Below are 20,545 nucleotides of genomic sequence, written 5' to 3' on the forward strand. Positions count from 1 at the left end.
TGAATCGCCGCTAAATGTGTGTAGATTCACAGTGAGCAAGAAGAAATTAAGGGGAAGCAGCGCCCGTACGAGTGCTGCACCCCCTTCAAAACAGCTGATCGGTGGGCATCCCAGGAGTCGGACCCCGAACCATCAATTATTAAAGGCCTATTCTGAGGAATTTTTTTATTGGCTGGACAACCCCTTTAAACGTATATGTTTTCAACCACTTGGTGCCACTGCCATTTTTCTGTTTTTCATTTTTGTTTTTTCCTCCCCGCCTTTCAAAAGTCCTTTGCAACTATATAAGGATGTTTTTTTGTGGAGCAAAATGTAGTTTTTAATGGTACCATATAATGTGCTGGTAAACTGAAAAAATATGGCTTTTCGGGTGCTTTGTTTTTAAGGCCTTCACTGTGTGCTAAAACAACATGTTAAATGTGTTCTGTGGGTCGATTTTAGATTATTGCAAATTGATACGGTTTTTTTTCTATGATGTACTACTGTTAAAAAAAACAAAAACTGTTCAAAACTCTTTCTATATTTCTGTCAATGGAGTGGTGGGAGGGCTTGTTTTTTGTAGGGCAAACTGTAGTTTTTATTGGTATAATTTTTGGGTACATACAACTTTTTGAGCGCTTCTTTTAATTTTATTTTGGGGAAAAGACCAAAAAAAACCTGTATTTTTTTTTTTTATTTTTTTTTTACACCATAAAATAATGTTTATATTGTAATAGTACCGACTTTTACGGATACCAATTATGCTTATTTTTTCAATCTTTTAAATCACTTTAGGGAAAAATGGGAAAAGGATTTTTTTTTAACTTTTCAAATTAATAAATACATTACATTAATAAAAACATATTCAACTGTATTTTAATAATATTTTTTTTTTAAGTCCCCCCCCCCCCCCGGGAACTTGAACAAGCAATCCTTTGATCGCTGGTACAATACCCCTGCAATACCTATGTATTGTAATTTTTACCAGCACCTATTATGCCCTGCCTCTGGCAGGACTTAATAGGAGCACGATGACAGCTGGCCTGTGGGCCTTCATTAGTCCCCCAGGCTGCCATGACCACCATCGGCACCCTGCGATTGCGTCACGGAGGTGCCGATTGGGTGACAGAGCGGCCCCTACCCTCTTTCTAATGGCTTCAATGCCGTGGTCGCCATTAACTACAGCATCTAAGTGGTTTAAAGGCCGGGATCATAGTTATATCCGATCCCGGCCGACACCTGCTGAGTACGAACCCGCTCTGCACTTCATATCCCTTTAACTCCTCTTTGGCAGAAGAAAAGAAAAATCATGTTTTAAACGGATACACAAATGGATGCCTATATGTTTTAACATGTATTTAAAAACAAAGTAGATTGAAGCATTAGAATAGCATACTTTTTGTCTACGTTTATGGCGCATACGTTAAACGTGGTCCCAAAACGTGATGTGAACAGGATCTACATTTCTGTTTTTTTTTCTTAATCAGAGAAGTGTACTGATAAGTAGGGCTGAAAGATTGAGCTAGATCAAAATCGCGATTTAATTGAACATGTAACCTCGATTACAATTAATTAACTATTTTTACTTTTAATTTTAACTATTTTAGGCCACACCCCTTTTTGCATGCCACGCACCCTATTTGCATGCCACGCCATTTAATTAATATAGATCCCCTGAGCCTGCTGTATACTACTGTATATAATATACAGCATGACACTGCCCTCCACGTAGTATAATTTCCCCATAGCTGCCCCATGCAGTATAATGCCCCAATAGAGCCTAATAAAAATAATATATATGCTCGCCTAACCCCGTTCCAATGATGAGTGAAGGAGATCCCTCTGCTCCTCCTGTCTGTGAGGCTTGCCGCATATTTTTAGGTTCCACTTCACTTCTGCCATATACCAACGTTTCAGGCATCCTATTGGTCCACGGCGTTCTCAATGCCCACTCCATTTACTTCTTCTGTAGCCTCAATGCCCACGCGCCACTGCGAGCGGACAGTGCCTGTTCCAATAGTATATACACCGATGATGGGGGTTATATATAGCAATAATGAGGGTTATATACAGGGATGATGGGGGTAATATACAGGGACCTCCATCATCCCTGTATATAGCCCTCATCCTCCATGTGTATATACTATTGGGGCGGGCATTGAGGCTAAACAAGAAGTAAATGGGGTGGGCATTTAGGAGTCTAGACCAATAAGCTGCCTGAAACGCTGGTAAATGGCAGAAGTGTAACGGACTCTGAATCTGCGGTGGTATTCACATTTTTAACAAAGGGGTCTCTGTTTTGCCAACAAAGACTTACACACTTATACTATACTATTATACTAATAATCAAATAAAACAAGAACAATATTCCGAATACATCATATATTACAGAGGACTCTAAATAAAGAAATTCCCTGTCCGGAATGTTTAACTGGATTTTCACGCTATGTATATAATTACATAAGCATACATACCTACCTATCCACGCTCATGATATTAAATCACCCATTACGTATAGACCTATATGTGCACATTCAATATCCTAAGGGTGCTCAGTCCATTTAGTTAGGCTGTGCATTGTGAGAAGGGTGGAAGACAGAGAGCCCCTCGTAGAGCCTCCTGTGTTTAGTGCCCCTCATACATAATGAAATAAAAAATGTTACTTCCTCCTTTTACAAATAATGTGACTTAATAACATAGCTCTGTCTAATGATCATCTGATCTCCCACAATGCACTGTGCCCTGAGAACAGGGACCATGCAAAATTTTGAGATTGTCATTCTGTCTAAACGGAAAATTCAGCATAATATAATTTAAAAAGTAGTATAATATAGGGGTGAAGGAATTGTAAATATCTTCAGTAACAGATGTAAATTTAAAATATGTTTTATGCAAAAGTGATGCTTACCTATTAAGGCAAGTTCTAATCTATATACCTAGTGGTAATACTTCACTTATATCAACTTTATAATAATTATCACTACTTTAAAGAGGATCTGTCACCACATTATAAGAGCCCTATCTCCCACATAATGTGATCGGCGCTGTAATGTAGGTAACAGCAGTGGTATTCATTTAGAAAAACGATCTATTTTCACCAAGTTATGAGCGATTTTAGCTTTATGCTAATTACTTTCTTAATGCCCAACTGGGCGTGTTTTTACTTGTGGAGAGAAGTGTATGACGCTGACCAATCAGCGTCACACACTTATCTCCATTCATGTAATGAGCACAGCGTGTGCTGTCACATACACACACATTAACGTGTGTGTCTATTCACAATCCCGACACTTCGCTAACGTTTGTGTGGGACTTACAGCACAGCACATTGAGATCACGTTGTGCTGTCATTTACAGCGTGATCTCGCGAGATTACGCTTGCTGTGCTGTAAATCACACACAAAATTTAGCGAAGTGTCGGGATTGTGAATAGACATCCCGTCCTGGCTGGAGGTGTCATACACTCCTCTGTACAACGCCCACTTGGTCAAAAGTAAAAACACAATCAGTTGGGCATTAAGAAAGTCATTAGCATAAAGCTAAAATAGGTAATAACTTGGTGAAAATAGTTTTTCTAAATAAAAACCACTGCTGTTACCTACATTACAGCGGCAATCTCATTATGTATGAGATAGGGCACTTATAATCTGGTGACTGAGTCTCTTTAAAAGACTTCTGTTAAAATAATATATTTTGCACCATGCAATTGTTGTTTTCTTTATGTAACTTGGATACCGCTGTCAAATACAGAGGTATATGCATATTTTTTTTTTATTGTGGAGCCCAGAAGCCATATATTAGAACAAATTCTCCTCTAGAAACCTGAACTTCAGTGCTTCTAGAGATGAACTTGGTCCGTGAAATGGAAACTCACACAGAGCAAAGTGAGCTGCAACACCGTTCTGTATCGTGTCCGCTTGTGTGCATGAGCCCTAACACTGTGATCCTCCTAGACATCAACTGTGTAATAAAACTAGCTGCTAGAATATATCGTTTAGCAGCTTCCTGTGTATGCTGACAGCTGACTGGCTTGTCAGCATGGAACCTGATTAGTGGAAGCTCTGCCTTAATTAGTCTACAAGAACTAGTCTCTTTATCGGCAACATAAAGTGGGAACAGGACTGGTGTACTATTAGACCAAACAGCACCAAAAAAATATTGTGCTGTTTGGCTTAAAGAGTCAAACAAAATATTCAGCGGACTCCTAGTTGTGAGTCCACTGTATTCATGAGGGGAACGCTCCACCCGCCCCACAGGCTGCCGTGTATACATGCAGCCATCAATCACTGGTGAGGCGGGCAGGGAGAGGTAGGGGAATGTTTTCCTAATGAATATAGAGGATTCATAAGGGAGTCCGCTGTATTCTTTATTAGGCTCTATTAACCAAACAGCACAATTTTTTTATTTTTTTTTGCCACTTGGGCTAGTATAAGAGCGAAATTGTCCTTGTACTATGCTGCCCTTTTTAGCGATTGCTTTGAGGTTGTCCCTGCACATAAGATAGCAGTTGGCCAAACAAGCAGCTATCTCGCCCGCCCTCCCCGTAACTATGCGTTTGGCCGAGCGTACATGTTTATTTCAATGGTGGGTAGAAGGCAAGCTGCTGCCAGATCCTAGTGATGGGGTCATCTCCCGGAAGAACTAAGGATCGGGTATGTTAAAATCCAGCATACTCGATATTTCCCCCAACATTTGCCAACGGGACGGTTAGATGTCAAGGTCTGCCGACATTAATCTAATATGTATGGTCTGCTTTGTTTTTTGAGTATGTGATGGGATTAAGCTATGTAACTACGTCTTGTACTATGGACCCTGAAATGTAACTTTATCAGTATATTGCTAAGGACAAGTCCCACCTATTCTTCCAGGGTCCATCATTTTTGAGAGAAAAGCAGTTGGCATCAATTGTACACAATGTGAAATAAATTTCCTTTTTATATCATACATTCTATTCTACACACTATTTTATATAATTTTTCTCTTATTTCTCAGATTTTTTTAATGACATCCATGTATGTAGAAATGTGTACATATTTTCAGTTGCTTAGGCTCTATTGAGATGAGCTGTGTATTTTCTGTTCCCTAACGGATGTTATGTTGTTACAGTCTACAGACAGTGAGCTGTATGCCCCCTCCGGTCTCCTCCGCTGTCATTTTGACCAAAGCTGTTGGCGGTAATGAGGTGAGTGCTTCAAATATACATGTGTTTTCTCACTATTCTATGATACCAGATTGATGAATTCATGTTTATCATACATCGATTGCATATAAAGTGACATTTAACTGAAATCCCAAGGGATACAATGTCCAAAACTTATTTTAACAAATTTAACTAGTGCATACAAATGTATCACAATTTTCCTCTGCAATCCAATAATTTTATATGAATATATCCGCTTGGTTTTCTTTCTGTACCTGTCCTCAATGGAACTGCAAACTCCTTCCTTCCCCCACCAACCTCACAGCAGAACAGGATTGCTTAAAACTGGCCATACATATTTCTGAACTTTACCAATTTTGGTGGGATCTACTAATAATCTAATATGTATGGAGAGAAACAAGGATCCAACATGCTTGATCCTATGGAACTTAAGAAGGAAGTGACATCACTAGTCCTCTTCACCCTGCCCGATTTACTCTGCTCTGTATTTGTTATTTACACACTTCTTCCTTTTTGTGTCTTATACATCTAAGACAAGGAAAAATTATAATAGTTCTCGGCCAAATGCTATGACTCCCCCAAAGAGCTATTAAAGCTGAGTGGATATGTTTATTGTATAGGGAGAGGTACATAAGCCACTGTCTGGCAATTGCAGTGATTATCTCCTAGAGCAAGAAAGGATCAGACGTCCATGTCAGACTGCACCCGTCTACTGATTCTGACTATATTTATCTTTACCTGTTGTCTGCACATTTCAAAATGGCAATATGTCATTCTATTTGACATGTATTTTTTAACAAAAAAATTTAAAAATGAAGATCGGTCACTTTGTGATCGCATCTCTTTAGGCTATGTCTTTCAATCAGGCCATATCCTCTATTGATGGCAATTGTGCAACTTTTTAATGCTAGATCCTTACTCTAGATCGGTCTACAAAATGCTGTGAATCAGTAAATCTAAGCTGCAGTTTGACCCATAATTTTATCAGATTGAATGGATGCCGGGATCTGGTAATTAGCAACTTGATAAGCAAACTATAAAAAATGTGAGGCAACTTACAAACTTGTAGGGTCTGCTAGTTGGTGCTTTAACTGCAGGTACAATGGTCTCACAAAAAGTGAAAAAGATTTGCTACCCTAACTGAGAGCAGCATTAGATAGAAGGGGATGGGGGAAACGTTGAGCTTGCGGCTATAGAGTTTTTATGATTCAGTATGTTCATGTGAAAAGCTGTATAAATGCTGCCAGGACTCATTGAGAAAAGTTCTTGATCACTCTGTGGGTCAGGGGAAGCAGGACTCACAAGCTTTTCGCTCTCCGGTAGAGACATAAAGGAGGCCTGACAGATCCTCTGTGTCAAGAGGATGTTCAGATGTAACGATCATAACCACATTGGACACATCAACAAGCTACATCGAGAAATCGTCGTCACAAGTCCGTGCTCTCTAATGTGGAAACATGGCCAGGATGGTTTGTACCAAAATGAACAAAAATCTAATCTGTTTCTATGGTAAGCTGTTCTGAGAAAAGCTGCACACTCGGAGGCTCACAAAGGGAGTGTTTGTGGCAGAACAGGATGTCTTCCATCAGTAGTGGCTCAATTATGAAAACTCATGCCGCAAACCATACAGATGTCTACAAAAAAACCTATACCTCCGACGAATGCCACCCGTCAGCCATCCATAGGCCATGGACTCCCATGTTAAAAAGATGACTGCGTTTAAATGTAAAACATTTTTTACTGGATTTCTGTGACTGATTCCTCTGAGGGATAGCGTCACCCGGCCACCCGTTTCCCATAGACTAACAAGTTAAAAAAAGAGTATACGTTTTAGGGATACATTTTTTTATATATGGTGAGAGATTTTAATGAATTGGTTCCATGACAAATTGTAGAGCTTAACACATTTCAAGAAAAGTTAAGGGTGGACACATCTGTACTTGACCATAAGGCTTTATTCAGGAGGTAGCCGAGGCGGTTTGGACCCAGTAAGCGAAAAATCCTAAGGCCTCTTTCAGACGAGCGTATAGTACATCCGTATTCCATCCGTTTGTTTTTTTTACCTGTAATACGGACCTAATTTTAATCAATGAGCTATTCACATGAGTGTTCAAAATACACGCATATTTAAAAAATTCAGCATGCACTACTTTTATCCATATCTCGGATATAATGGAGAGTGATTAAAATAACTATGCATCCATATTTAGTCCATAGGGGATCTGTATGTCATTAGTATTGCATCCATATTTCAACTGTTTTTCAATTCTCTCCCTAGAAGTTCGCCCATCGGTAATACGGATCTGTAATACTGATGAAATAGATGCAAAGTCATCCGTATTACGTTCCGTATTATGGACGTCTACATATACTCTCATGTGAAAGAGGCCTTAGGCTCTGTTCACACAGAGTTTTTTTGCAGGGAGAAAATTCTGCCTCAATATTCCGTTTTAAATTTTGAGGCAGATTTTGATCTGCCTGCAAGCCGTTTGCGAGCGTTTTTCGCTTGTGCCCATTGAGCCCCACAGGCAAAAATGCAGCGAAATACGCTTTCTCTGACTCCCATTGATGTCAATGGGAGGTCAGAGACGTAAACACCCGAAGATAGGCCATGTCGCTCCTTTTTCCCGCAAGCCTTTTTTACCGCCCGCGGGAAAAAAACGCCTCCGACCTCCCATTGAAATCAATGGGAGGCCTTTTCGAACGTTTTTTGGCGCATTTTCCGACGCTGTTTCAGTGTCAAGTGTGAACAGGGCCTAACTGTACCATAGCTACCAATCCGATCACAGAAACGGAGTATGAACTAATTTTTTTTTCCACTCCGTTTTTTACAATTTTGAAACCAATCGGTGAAGTGGCACTACTTTTACATACACACATCTCACGCTCTCATCGCCCATACAATAGTTATATGATGTAACAAGGAGCCTTGTAATACATACCAGTATCCTGCCTTCTAGGCATTTTTTTCCGAGCACATTACAACTAATTGTGCTTTTCCATGGTTCGATGACAATTAACACTTTAGGGCAAGAACTAATAGTAACAAGCAAGACATCTTCTCCAAATTTATCTGGATTCTTTTTGATGGAAATTATTTATATGTTTCTCAAAGCTAATGGAATAATGAACTACTGCTGATTACCAGTTATGCTGTGCTGCCGAAAGGCACGGCTGGCAAGGATCTCATACATGTTTGAACAGCGAGATGTTGTTTGGCCTGTTTCAGGTCATTTCAAATTCTTCATCTATTTCTCCCATACCCGGAGTGGGTTAACAATCCTTCTGGTGAGCGCTGCTAACATGCACTCCTTTTGTTAGGACCCTCTTGTCTCTATGTCATTTTTTCCCTCTCCATAATCCTTTGGGGCTGGATTAGTCTAAAACAGCAAAGTAGCCAGATGTCTGATTCTGAGAGAGTCCCAGAGGCCGGCTACGGAAGGCAACTGAATTCGTTCAGGGTTGCAGATCAAAGGTACCTGAGAATTACTTATGGGCACGTAATTTGTGTCACCGCTATTATTATCACTCAGAAAAGAATCCATGACACTTATTATTGGTGCGTGTGTGAAAATCAAAGAGTGGAATTATTTTATTTTTTTTCGGTGTATGTTTAAATATACTTCTAATAAAATGAAACCATATGTACCGTAATCTATTTGATGACTGCACATTCCGTATCATTGATAATGGGAATCTTCGCATTATCTTTCCTATAATATCTGGTACATTTCTGCCCTGTCTTCTCCCGTATAATTTTTGATGTATTCTAATAATTGGTTCCCAAACTGCCTTGTCAAGTAGGAAGAGCGCTGATCTTCCTAATGTGACTAGATAGCCGCTCCAATGACATCTCTTTTAACATTCCTTGTAAACTTTTTATATGTGGCTATTAGTTGCCATCATATTCTAGTTTAGGATTGGAATTCTCCATTGTCCATATTTTTTTTCTCTTTGCTGTCCTTCCTTCTGTACTCCTGGCTTTCTGATTTTTCTTCATCCATGCCGGTTACCGGTGTTTTCGGGACATCTCCTCTTTTACTGCTGCAATATGATATACTGTTTTGCCTCTCCATTACTCTGCATAACTTCTTTAGAAATGATGAGGCTTATGGTATGCATTAAAATATGCATGGAAGAAATCTTCCCACTATCCACAGTCATAGCCATGGCAGGTTATCCGGCGTTAATTGGTCATCACCGACTAACGATAGAAATTTCAGCAGATTATCTATCTGCTGTGTTGCATTTGTATGTTGTGTTGGATGTGTATGGTATACTTAAAGCTTGCTATAGGCATGATATATTTATGTAGAATATGCCAGCTATCTAACTACTGCTATAGACATTAGATGTCTGCATATGCCATCAAAATTTGCAGTATCTGTCAACAAGTGTGTCAAATCTATGGCTTTAAGCTGTCCGACAACAACTAGTTCACCTGACTCCAAGGAGAAGAGGGAAATAAGACCGTGCCAGACCCATGCCAGAATGAGGCACGTTGAAATCCAATGTCAGAGGGTACACAAAAGTTTATCAGCCGTTCCTGCTGAAATCGGTGGGTTCAGCCGACATTAATCTAATATGTATGGCACTGAATGGCTTTATTCATATCTCTACAAGGGGTTTTTTGTCAGTGTTTTCATTATTTGTGATGGCAAGAATAGCGCAACATGCTGTCAGTAAGGGCCCATCATTGAAGGTTAGCATCTGTCGTACAACGAATTTGTCACACCATCATGTCTTCCGTTCTCAACTGCAGTAGTGTGAACATATCTTCTGTGTATGGACAGATTTAGGCGAAGTCTCGATGGATCCTGCAACCAGACTAATGTAAATGGGGAAAAGAAAGATCGAGCGTTCTGGATATACACAACTGCAACCCTTTAACCTATTCCAGGAAAAACAGAGATGTTTGGCTGTGGCTTATTCCCCGCTATATTTCAGTAAGCATGTATGCTTGACTTATTTGAGCATGCATGTTTATGGAGGAGTTGGATATAGCTATCGGCTGAACGAGTAAATGGCCAGCTTTACCGGTACCTACAGCATTGTGTCCATCCCTGTAAGAAATCTAAAAGAGAAAAAAAACCAGTACCTCATGGTGAAAGTCACCCAGGTTGAAACCAATGGCGAGAAAGTAGCAGGTATGCTCACTTGGAGAGGTTGTGCAAACACGCACAAAACTGTTGTGGGCAGATAAGTGGATGGAGATTATAACCACAGCAATTTCCTTGCCGGTGAACAATACTGTAGTGTTACCGCAAAATGTAACCAACAATGGATGGGAAATTAAATAACAGCGCTGATGTCATCCGATAAAAGACTATGCCAAGAGGTTAAGAAAAGTCTTTATTGGCTACGCGTTTCACCGCTGGACCAGCGTCTTCCTCAGGCCATAGCGTCTTCGGCTATGGCCTGAGGAAGATGCTGGTCCAGCGTTGAACCGCGTAGCCAATAAATATTATTCTTAACCTTTTGGCATAGTCTTTTATCTGATGACATCAGCACTGTTATTTAATTTCCCGTATTTTATCCATAGTTGACATCCTTGTAAGAGGCCAGGTTCAAAAAGTGCAATTTTTATTTGTTGATGCAAAAAAAGTGACGTGAAGATTTCCCTTTTGTTTTTTTTTACCCTTTATGATCCACTTCTGGTTTTGGCATAATAAATACATATTAAAAGCTGCTCTGAGTGATCCTGACCTTTTAGAATTGTTTTCCAGTCAGTTAATTGTGCCTTGTGTCCCAGCTTTACAGGGTTGTAAATAGCACATGCTGCTCTGCATTTTTCACACCAATCTTTTGACTGTAATAGTGCACTACCCCGTTTATCATATAGATTCTGAAATGTTGCTTTAGATATTATGTATTTTTAAAAGTTTTTATTTTGAGGGTGTTGCCAAATACTTTTGAGAACTCATGCATAGCAATGAATATACTATATGAAGGAGCATATAAAACAAAGTTTTTAGGTGTTTTAACAATGAAAAAATAGTATGTGGTTTTTTTTCTAATCTTGTATGGAAACTCCTGTAATGAAAAGACATATTAACTTTCAAAGAGCACTTTAAGTGACCGAAATTGTTAGTATATGCTGTAACATCACTCATTTGGTTCTGTTCAACCGTTTTCCTAATTATTCTCCAACAGGTAGATTACTGGTCACTTATCTTATGGACCCAATAATATGTGGCAGTACTGGTAAATGTAATTGCCCTTGAAATGCTTGTGACAACCCATGCTGGTCCTTCTTGGATCGAAAGAGAAAGTGAGACCTGCTTAAAAGGATCATTGGCTTTGCTATCATGCAGAAATCCATTTGTAAAGAATTAATAGGTCAAGTGTAATAAATACACCAAACGGACATAAAAAGATGGATTCCTGTATTTCTCAGCAAAGTAATTGTGCGTTTGGCTGCGGATGCAGCTCATGCTATTGAGTAGTCTATAACTGCCAGAGGTTGACAGGCAGCTTCCGCTAAGGTCTGCACAGGAGGCCTACCTAATATGCCGTCTGCCCTAAGGGCCTATGGGAGCGCAGCTGGATTATTATGTTAATGCATGAGCCTCCTGCCCTCTTCCTATCCCAGCTGGGCTCCCTGTTGTTCAGCTCTGCTTTTTCCTGACCGTATCGTAATATGCTTCATGATTGAAAGGGCAAAAGGCCTCAAAAAATGAAAAAAAATCTCCGGTCTACAAAGAGATGTCAGTGAACCAGTGGAGAGATTTCTTCCTGTCAGCATCTTAGGAGCTTGTATGTAAATAGACATGTAGGTACCTTGAGTCTTGGAAAACCCCTGTTTAACACGTGACTCGTTAAAATAATCATTTACATGGATAATTAGACATTTTTACGGAAAAAAAAAAGTGAGGTATTATAAAAACGCGTACAACTATACAGCAGGACTACGTATGAACTGTGTATAAAGTCCGTTCAGGTCAACGTCCTCCGTACACTCCGAAAATGATCTAACACGAAGAAGGAAATGTTTAAAGATCATTTCACCATAAAAGGACAAAGCGTCCCCAGTTAATAGGAGACCTCGGGGTGTCCTCTTCTGTCATATTGTGAAATTTTTTTTTTTCTATTCAGCCTTTTCTTAGTTACGGTATGTGTTTCTGGGACATCCTTGCAGCTCACCCAGCTTACCTGGATTCCAGAACAGCAAATCTGCTAGTCCTACGACAGTATAGCTCTGTTTTACCGCATTATGACGCAGCTTTGCCGTTCAAAAGTCTAGAAAGGCTGGATGGCAACTCTTTTAGCAAATATAGGGATTGTCATCCAGCTTTCCCATAAACTGAAACGCTATTTAACCCCTTAATACCGAATCTATTTTAAACCTTAATGACCAAGCAATTTTTTACGTTTTTCCATCGTCGCATTCAACGATCTATAACTTTTTTTTATTTTTGCGTCGACATTGCTGTATAAGGTCTTGTTTTTTGCGGGACAAGTTGTAATTTTTAATAGCACCATTTTGGGGTACATAGAATTTATTGATTAACTTTTCTTGGGGGGAAATAGAAGAAAAACAGCAATTTCACTACACTTTTTTGCGTCCTAAATTTACACAGTTTACCGTGTGGTATAAATAACACAATAACTTTATTCAGCGGGTTGTTGCGATTGCAACGATAGCAAATTTGTATAGATTTTGCATGTTTTACTACTTTTACACAGTAAAAACACTTTTTTTTTTTTTTCAAAATTTTTTCAAAATTATTTTTTTCAAAATAATATCGATCTCACACGTTCGAGCAGGGACGCCCCCAGCCCTCAGCTACCTCTGGCAGCTGAGAGCAGGGAGATTTAACGGCTCCCTGCTCTGTTTATTTATTCCGATGCAGTGACGTAAAAAGGCTATTGCATCGGAATAAAGCCTGTTAGTGACCAACGTAAAAACAGTATGGGGCGGTCACTAACGGGTTAACCATAACAATAAAATCACTGACCGGAGAAGTGAGTAAAATTGATTATCTTGTTTCAATGGCACCGGTCAAGGGGTGGGATATGTTAAGCCGCTAGTTAACAGTCAGTTCTTGAAGTTTTTATAAAAAATGTTATGCCGGACACCGTGCAGGATAAATTACATTATAATTTTATAGTTCAGGCCATTACGTATGCAGCGATACCAATTATGCATAGTTTTATTTTTTTCTAATAATAAAAGACTTTATAAGGGAAAAAGGGCAATTTTTAATTTTATTACTTTGAACTTTGACTTTTTTATTTTTGTACATTTATTTATTTTTTTACTTTTTTTTTTTTAAATCCCACTAGGGACTTGAATATCCAACTGTTGGATCGTTGTTATAATACCCTGGAATACTTATGTATTGCAGGGTATTATACCTGTCAGTTTCACACTGACGGGGCATTTTAGGTCCTGCCTCTGGCAGGACCTAATCACCTACCGTAGATGGCAGACCGGAGGCCTTTGGTGCTGATGTGGTTATAACAACTTAAATGCGGCGGTCGCTATTGACCGCCGCATTTAAGGGGTTAATCGGCAGGGATCACCGTTGTGATCTGACCCGATGTTTACCCCCAGTACTAAGGCTCATAGTAGCAGCCTGTACTGGGAGATGCCGCTCTGCGGGGAGTGCCTGTTCACTCTGCTAGGAGCACCCGTAGGTTAACGGGCTGCAGGCACAAGGACCAGTGATGCAGCCCGTTAATCTACGTGGGGTGGTCGGGAAGGGGTTAAACATTGTTGCAGACCAAGTACACCCCTTCATGGCAACGGTGTTAACTAATGGCAGTGGCCTCTTTCAGCAGCATAATGTGCCTGCAAACTGCAAACTTTTTCAGGAATAGTTTGAGGGGCATGACAAAGAGTTCAAGGTGTTGACTTGACCTTCATATTCCCCCGATCTCAATCTGATTGAGAATCTGTCTGATGTGCTGTAAAAACAAGTCCAATCCATGGAGGCCCCACCTCACAACTTACATGACACAGGATCTGCTGCTAATGTCTTGGTGGCAGATACCACAGGACACTTTCAGAGGTCTTGGGAAGTTTATACCTCGTAGGGTCAGAGTTGTTCTGGCAGTACGAGGGAGGCCTACATAATATTAGCCAGGTGGTTTTAATGTTACGGCTGAACGACCTTTTTAACATTTTGGAGAAAACGGACAATACAATGACATATATCCACCATGTTTTACTTTTGCTGAACATTTTTGCAGGGTGAATACTGAATGCTGTGCTCTGCTGAATTTTTAAAATTACTCTGTTTTATTTTAGTCATAGGTATATACTATATTGTATAATTTATGATGCGGGAAATAGATGTCCATTAATAAAGGACCTACTAAAAGGGCTCCTTTATCAAAACTGTCTAACAGTACAACTGACCATATTGTCCATATCAACCAATCTGATCTCGGCTTTAATTTCTTAAAGAGGCTCTGTCACCACATTATAAGTGGCCTATCTTGTACATGATGTGATCGGCGCTGTAATGTAGATTACAGCAGTGTTTTTTTTATTTAGAAAAACGATCATTTTTGACGGAGTTATGACCTATATTAGCTTTATGTTAATAAGTTTCTTAATGAACAGCTGGGTGTGTTTTTTACTTTTTGGCCAAGTGGGCGTTGTACAGAGGAGTGTATGACGCTGACCAATCAGCGTCATATACTTCTCCACATTTATTTACACCGCACATAGCGATATAGCTATATCGATATGTGCAGCCACTATAACGTTACTGCAGTATCCGGACAATGAATATACATTACCTCCAGCCAGGATGTGATGTGTATTCAGACTCCTGGCACTTCTGTAGCGTTTCTGTGATATTTCCAGCAAGGCAAGCGTAATCTCGTGAGATTACGATGTAACCTGTCATTTCAAACGAGATTACGCTTGCCTTGCTGTAAATATCACAGAGACGCTACAGAAGTGACAGGATTCTGAATACACATCATGTCCTGGCTGGAGGTAATGTATATTCATTGTCCGGACACTGCAGTAACGTTATAGTGTGTTTATGTGGCTGCACATAGCGATATATCTATATCGCTATGTGCAGTGTAAATGAATGGAGAGAAGTGTATGACGCTGACTGGTCACCGATTGGTCAGTGTCATACACTCCTCTGTACAACGCCCACTTGGTCAAAAAGTAAAACACACCCAGTTCATTAAGAAGCTCATTAGCATAAAGCTAATATAGGTCATAACTCCGTCAAAAATGATCGTTTTTCGAAATAAAATACACTGCTGTAATCTACATTACAGCGCCGATCACATGTACAATATAGGCCACTTACAATGTGGTGACAGGGCCTCTAAGCTGCTGAAAAATAAAATCAGTGCTCTGATTTTGGTTGCTATGGGTAACAAGGACAGTTCTACCGTTTTGATAAATAAGGCGCAATATTTTTCCTTTTCTTTCACTACACACACATCCGGCCAGCTTAAATTATTCTATTATAAATATTTAAAAAAGCACCTATAATCTGTTCTTTAAAAGGTGATGCAGTGAGTGCTATTATACCCACTAAATGGTGCCCTGAACAGGGGTTTTGGTTGCTGTTCAGAAGTACACACTATATTCTAATAACACCGCCTCCCAGGTCAGATTGGTTAAAGAGGCTCTGCCACCAGATTAGAAGTGCCTATCTCCTACATAATCTGATTGGCGCTGTAATGTAGATAACAGTGGTTTTTATTTTGAAAAACTATCATTTTTGAGCAAGTTATGAGTAATTTTAGATTTATGCTAATGAGTTTCTTAATAGACAACTGGGCGTGTTTTTACTTTTTACCAACTGGGCGTTGTACAGAGGAGTGTATGAGGCTGACCAATCAGCGTCATACACTTCTCTCATTGTTCCAGCCTATTGTTAGTGTGATTGTGCAGTGAAAGAAGCTGGGCTGGAACAATGAGAAGTGTATGATGCTGAATGATCACTGATTGGTCAGCCTCATACACTTCTCTTCACAACGCCCAGTTGATAAAAAGTAAAAACACGCCCAGTTGTCTATTAAGAAACTAATTAGCATAAATCTAAAATTGCTCATAACTTGCTCAAAAATCGTTTTTCTAAATAAAAACCACTGCTGTAGGTAACATTACAGCGCCGATCAGATTATGTAGGGGATAGGGCACTTATAATCTGGTGACAGAGCCTCTTTAAGAGGCACTATGTTGTCGCTCTTGTGTGCCCAAAGGAGTTGCAGTTGCGTCCACATGGTGCCTCTCATTCGGGGAGCCGTTCAATTAAGTGCAATAGCTTCTGCTGAATCATATTATAAAGAACATCTTGTAGACTGACTGACTGACTGACTGGTGACCAATTCAGTTTTTACAGGATCCATGACACATGTGACATTCCATTAAGATGTGTTTGGCAGATTAGTATTGATCTACTTTATTATGACCCATTGACTTAGAAAGGGTCTGGACAGCACAGCATATTATGCTATTCTATTAAAAAGCATCGAAAAGAACGGAAAAGTGAACAAAGCTTTACATGTGGTGATCCACTTAAATAAATAATTTTTGGATTTCAAAATTTTGCACTAGCTGAGTTATCAAGTTGGAAAAAAGGTAGTTAGGGAAAGATTTTTTTTACAAATTTTAACAACAATAGATTTAGAATTTAATTTCGGATTAGGATGTATTATAAAAAAAAATATGACTCAACTTGGGAATAACCCTTTAAGGTGCCTAACAGCGCTACCGTTCTTCAGGCTGTGGGATTTCATTCATCGTTTCCGGAGCAAACAGCTTAGAGGGAACAGTGGTAGTGACGTCTAGTCATGTAAGCCAAATGTGTCCCTAAATGTGGCCATACGCATTAAATAAGTGGGCTGAACATGCCGATTTCAGTGGTAATAAATGTGTATGGAGGGTCCCCAACTCTCCCTCGACAGCAGATGTCGGAAAGAAATGTTAAAAATATTGGATTCTAACATGGACAGTCCTTTGTTCCTGTGATAGATGAGAAACTGAAACACATGCAAGCTCGTCGGGAGTAAAAGATGTCGGCCGAACAAGCATCTAAGGCTGAGGTCACATCAGTTATCCATTTCTATTGTACTGTTCCATCATAGGAGCTGAACAACGAAAATGATGAAGTTGCATGATGGTGTCCGACAGATGCCATTGACTTTAAGGAGTAACATTGACCATCATTTTGCCGGAAAGAACAGTGCTGCAGACATGGCTATGTTTTCTGTGATTTTTTTATGTAATTTGCGACGGTGGCTGCTAACAACGCCTCCAATTCAGGTGTGACCTTAGCCAATGCTGTATTGGTCATCCTTAGGCTGGATTCACACGAGCATGTTACGTCCGTAAACGACGGAACGTATTTCGACCGCAAGTCCCGGACCGAACACACTGCTGGGAGCCGGGCTTCTAGCATCATAGTTATGTACGACCCTAGGAGTCCCTGCCTCGCTGCGGGACAACTGTCCCGTACTGTAATCATGTTTTCAGTACGGAACAGTAGTTCTACGGAGAGGCAGGGACGCCCTGCAGTGTGTTCGGCTCCCTGCAGTGTGTTCGGTCCGGGACTTGTGGCCGAAATACGTTCCGTCCATTACGGACGGAAAATGCTCGTGTGAATCCAGCCTAAGACTTGTGCAACAGTTCTGTTGCTCCACCTTTTATTTTCATAATTTTTTCAGAAATCCAAGTCTGATTTTATGGGCATGGCTCTCTTCTACTACAGGATGTGGTGGCACTATATGAACACTAATAAGTCATGATTTTCATAGATTAGTAATTATATTAAATCACAATCCGGTTATTCTCAAAACTTCTGAGCAAAGCTGAAGCCCTGCCGATTTATGAGCATCTAAAATAATTATCATGGTATAATCTAGTATTGGCTAATGTGTTGGTCAGAACTGGCCACAGATGTAACAACTATTAAAAATAAAAGATTGATTTTTTTTTTTCTTCAATGCCCCATAAACAAAAGAATCAGAACTTTGCTTGACCGTCTACTTCTGATCAATGAGCCATCACGGTGAGTTATTGTTCACCGCTCTTCAGATTCTTGTCATGAATACACAGTGCTAATCAGCAATCAATAACATTTTTAAAACGTGACCTATAAATTTTAAAGACGAGCAGAAGATTTTCAGTTTATCAGATTCAATTGTTTTAGTGCCATAGACCCAATGCTTATTGTTGCAAAGGCTCATGGTCCGTTCTGTCAGATGAAAAATTAGGTCTGTAATACTAACAAAGTTAGAAGAGTATATTCTAAAAAGAATGGGCCATCTACTGAATTTGTGGATTTAGTCTCTGTTCACACTTGTATCGTGATTTCCGTTTTTACAGGAGCCGTGACCAAAGGAGTCAGCAAGGCTTTTATAATTGAAAAGTACTATTAATCAATCCCTAGGCAGCGGACTATATACGTTAGGTGGAGTGCAGCTAGAAATGTTATCTGTAACCTGTATATTTTGTGTTTCTTTTTTTCTTTCTGTACTGCTTTCTGTAATTGTACACTTGCTCTTTCTGGTGTGATGTCAGAGCTCTGCTGTGTGCTCTAAACCAATCAGATGTCTCCAAAATCATGAAATATTCCAGTACACTGGCTGCTAGAGCAGTCAAAATAGCGGTTTCCTGTTCTCTGTTGCTCACTTGTCAGCTTTGCTGTATAGACCGATGCGGATGTGAGGAGTAATTTCATTATCATTAGAGGGAGAGAGTGAATGATGGCTCTATTGTACTGTTGGAGGCCTAGCTAAGGTAGGATAGCCACACTATACACTATATACACAGATAAGTCTCTATATGCATCACCCCTGTCACCCCTTGATCTGTTGGGGTGGAGGCTGTACTCCATCGCCAGCATTTATCAATTGATTCCCATTCATTACAGCTGCTCTAATACATACCATACGCGCACGCACGCACGCACACACACGCACACACACGCACACCGCTGCATTGTCTATACAGACATTACAAGAAGGAAGTTTTGTGAGTCCAATATGGCTGCTCCCTCTGAAGATTTATAACTAAACGATAGTTGCAACATTTAAAAAAAGACTAATTCCATTTTTTTCTCTTCTACATACCTAAATCCAATTAATAAAACTAAAATTAAATGTGATTTTAGCAAAACAAATTCCCTTTAAAAGGGGTTGTCCACTACTGGACAACTGATGACATATCCACAGGACAGGTCATAATTCTATCATCGGTGCAGGTTCGACACCCGGACCCCGCACCAATCAGCCGCTCCGGTGGACTGTGGGCATCGGATGTTATTGCCCATTATGTGATGTACGGAGCCAGAAGCAGTTGGCTCCATACATAGCATAGCGGCTGTGCTGCAGAATTTCAGTACTGCTCCTATTCACTTGATAGGCAGCTGGAGTGACTTAACGGTGCGGGGTCCAGGTGTCGGACCCTCACGGATCATGTACTGATGACCTATTCAGTGCATAGGTCATAAGTTGTCCGGTAGTGAACAACCCCTTTCATCAAATAAAAAAAAGTTGAAATAATAAGTGTGCAATACTGTTGCCAGTGGCCACTGGTCTAGTCTACCACTAGACAATAGTCTGAACTTTAAGTCGGAGGGCGCATTACTTCTGCATGCCTTCTGATTTGGTCACTTTGGCAGTATAATACAGTATGATAGAATTGTGTTCACATTGTCCTCAGCCAATCAGCATCACAATGAGCCTAGTCAGTGCTGCTAATTGGCTGAGAGATAGGAATGGATTCCTAAACACAGCCCCAACCCAGCTGACCGATTCAGCCAGTAGATGGCAGCAAGGTGCAGCCCTTGAAATTGTAGGGAGCTCAGTAGTCGCCTCACTTGTTGCCCACTGGTTTAGCCCTGTAGGAAAAGCTTTCAAGTGTTTGTATAAAGTATGCCTGTCTCATGCGAGATGCATTTTTTAAAGGCTCAATTTATAGCTTTAAAAAGTTCAATGCATAAGAATACATTTCTTTTGTATCATTTTAGTTTTGTAATTGTGTTTTAACGTTCAGGTAAAAAATTAAATAATTCCGTTTTCTCTCTGTATTTGTTTGAAGCAGCCATACATGTGTCATTGTTAAACATTAGCGTGTGTTTTATAGGCACGTTTGGGTTATGGCTCGTTTTATTTAACTATAAACTCCATCTTTTTGTGTCACAGTGTGCCTGGATTCTTTTGTATGCATTTAAACAGTCTTTTTAAAAGCCCGGGTGTATTTCAGCCAGTCTTACTAGCAATATCCCATAGACCCTTAAGAATTGCAGAGAGTCATGGTCTGAACTTTATGTAAAAAGAGTAAATGTCTTTTTATTAACTGTCATCATCCTCATAATATATGTCCAAATAACTATTGTGTAATAACTAAATTTGTAGAATAATAGGCCCCTTATGAGAGGTTGAAGTCATTCAGGATAGTCCGTGACAAATAGGCTG

The 20,545-nt window shown here is 39.9% G+C and overlaps 1 protein-coding gene across 2 annotated transcripts in view; it reads left to right on the top strand.

Annotated features, from left to right (window-relative positions):
• SLC10A7 (solute carrier family 10 member 7) overlaps window positions 1-20,545 on the top strand; it is a 209,357-nt gene that overhangs the window by 55,574 nt on the left and 133,238 nt on the right. For both annotated transcript variants that reach the window (XM_075860378.1, XM_075860377.1), the window contains exon 4: window positions 5,086-5,161. In XM_075860378.1, coding sequence (XP_075716493.1) covers window positions 5,086-5,161 — 76 coding nt within the window. The remainder of the gene's footprint in view (window positions 1-5,085; window positions 5,162-20,545) is intronic.

The sequence above is a fragment of the Rhinoderma darwinii genome, chromosome 1, assembly GCF_050947455.1.
Source record: "Rhinoderma darwinii isolate aRhiDar2 chromosome 1, aRhiDar2.hap1, whole genome shotgun sequence".
NCBI lineage: Eukaryota > Metazoa > Chordata > Amphibia > Anura > Rhinodermatidae > Rhinoderma > Rhinoderma darwinii.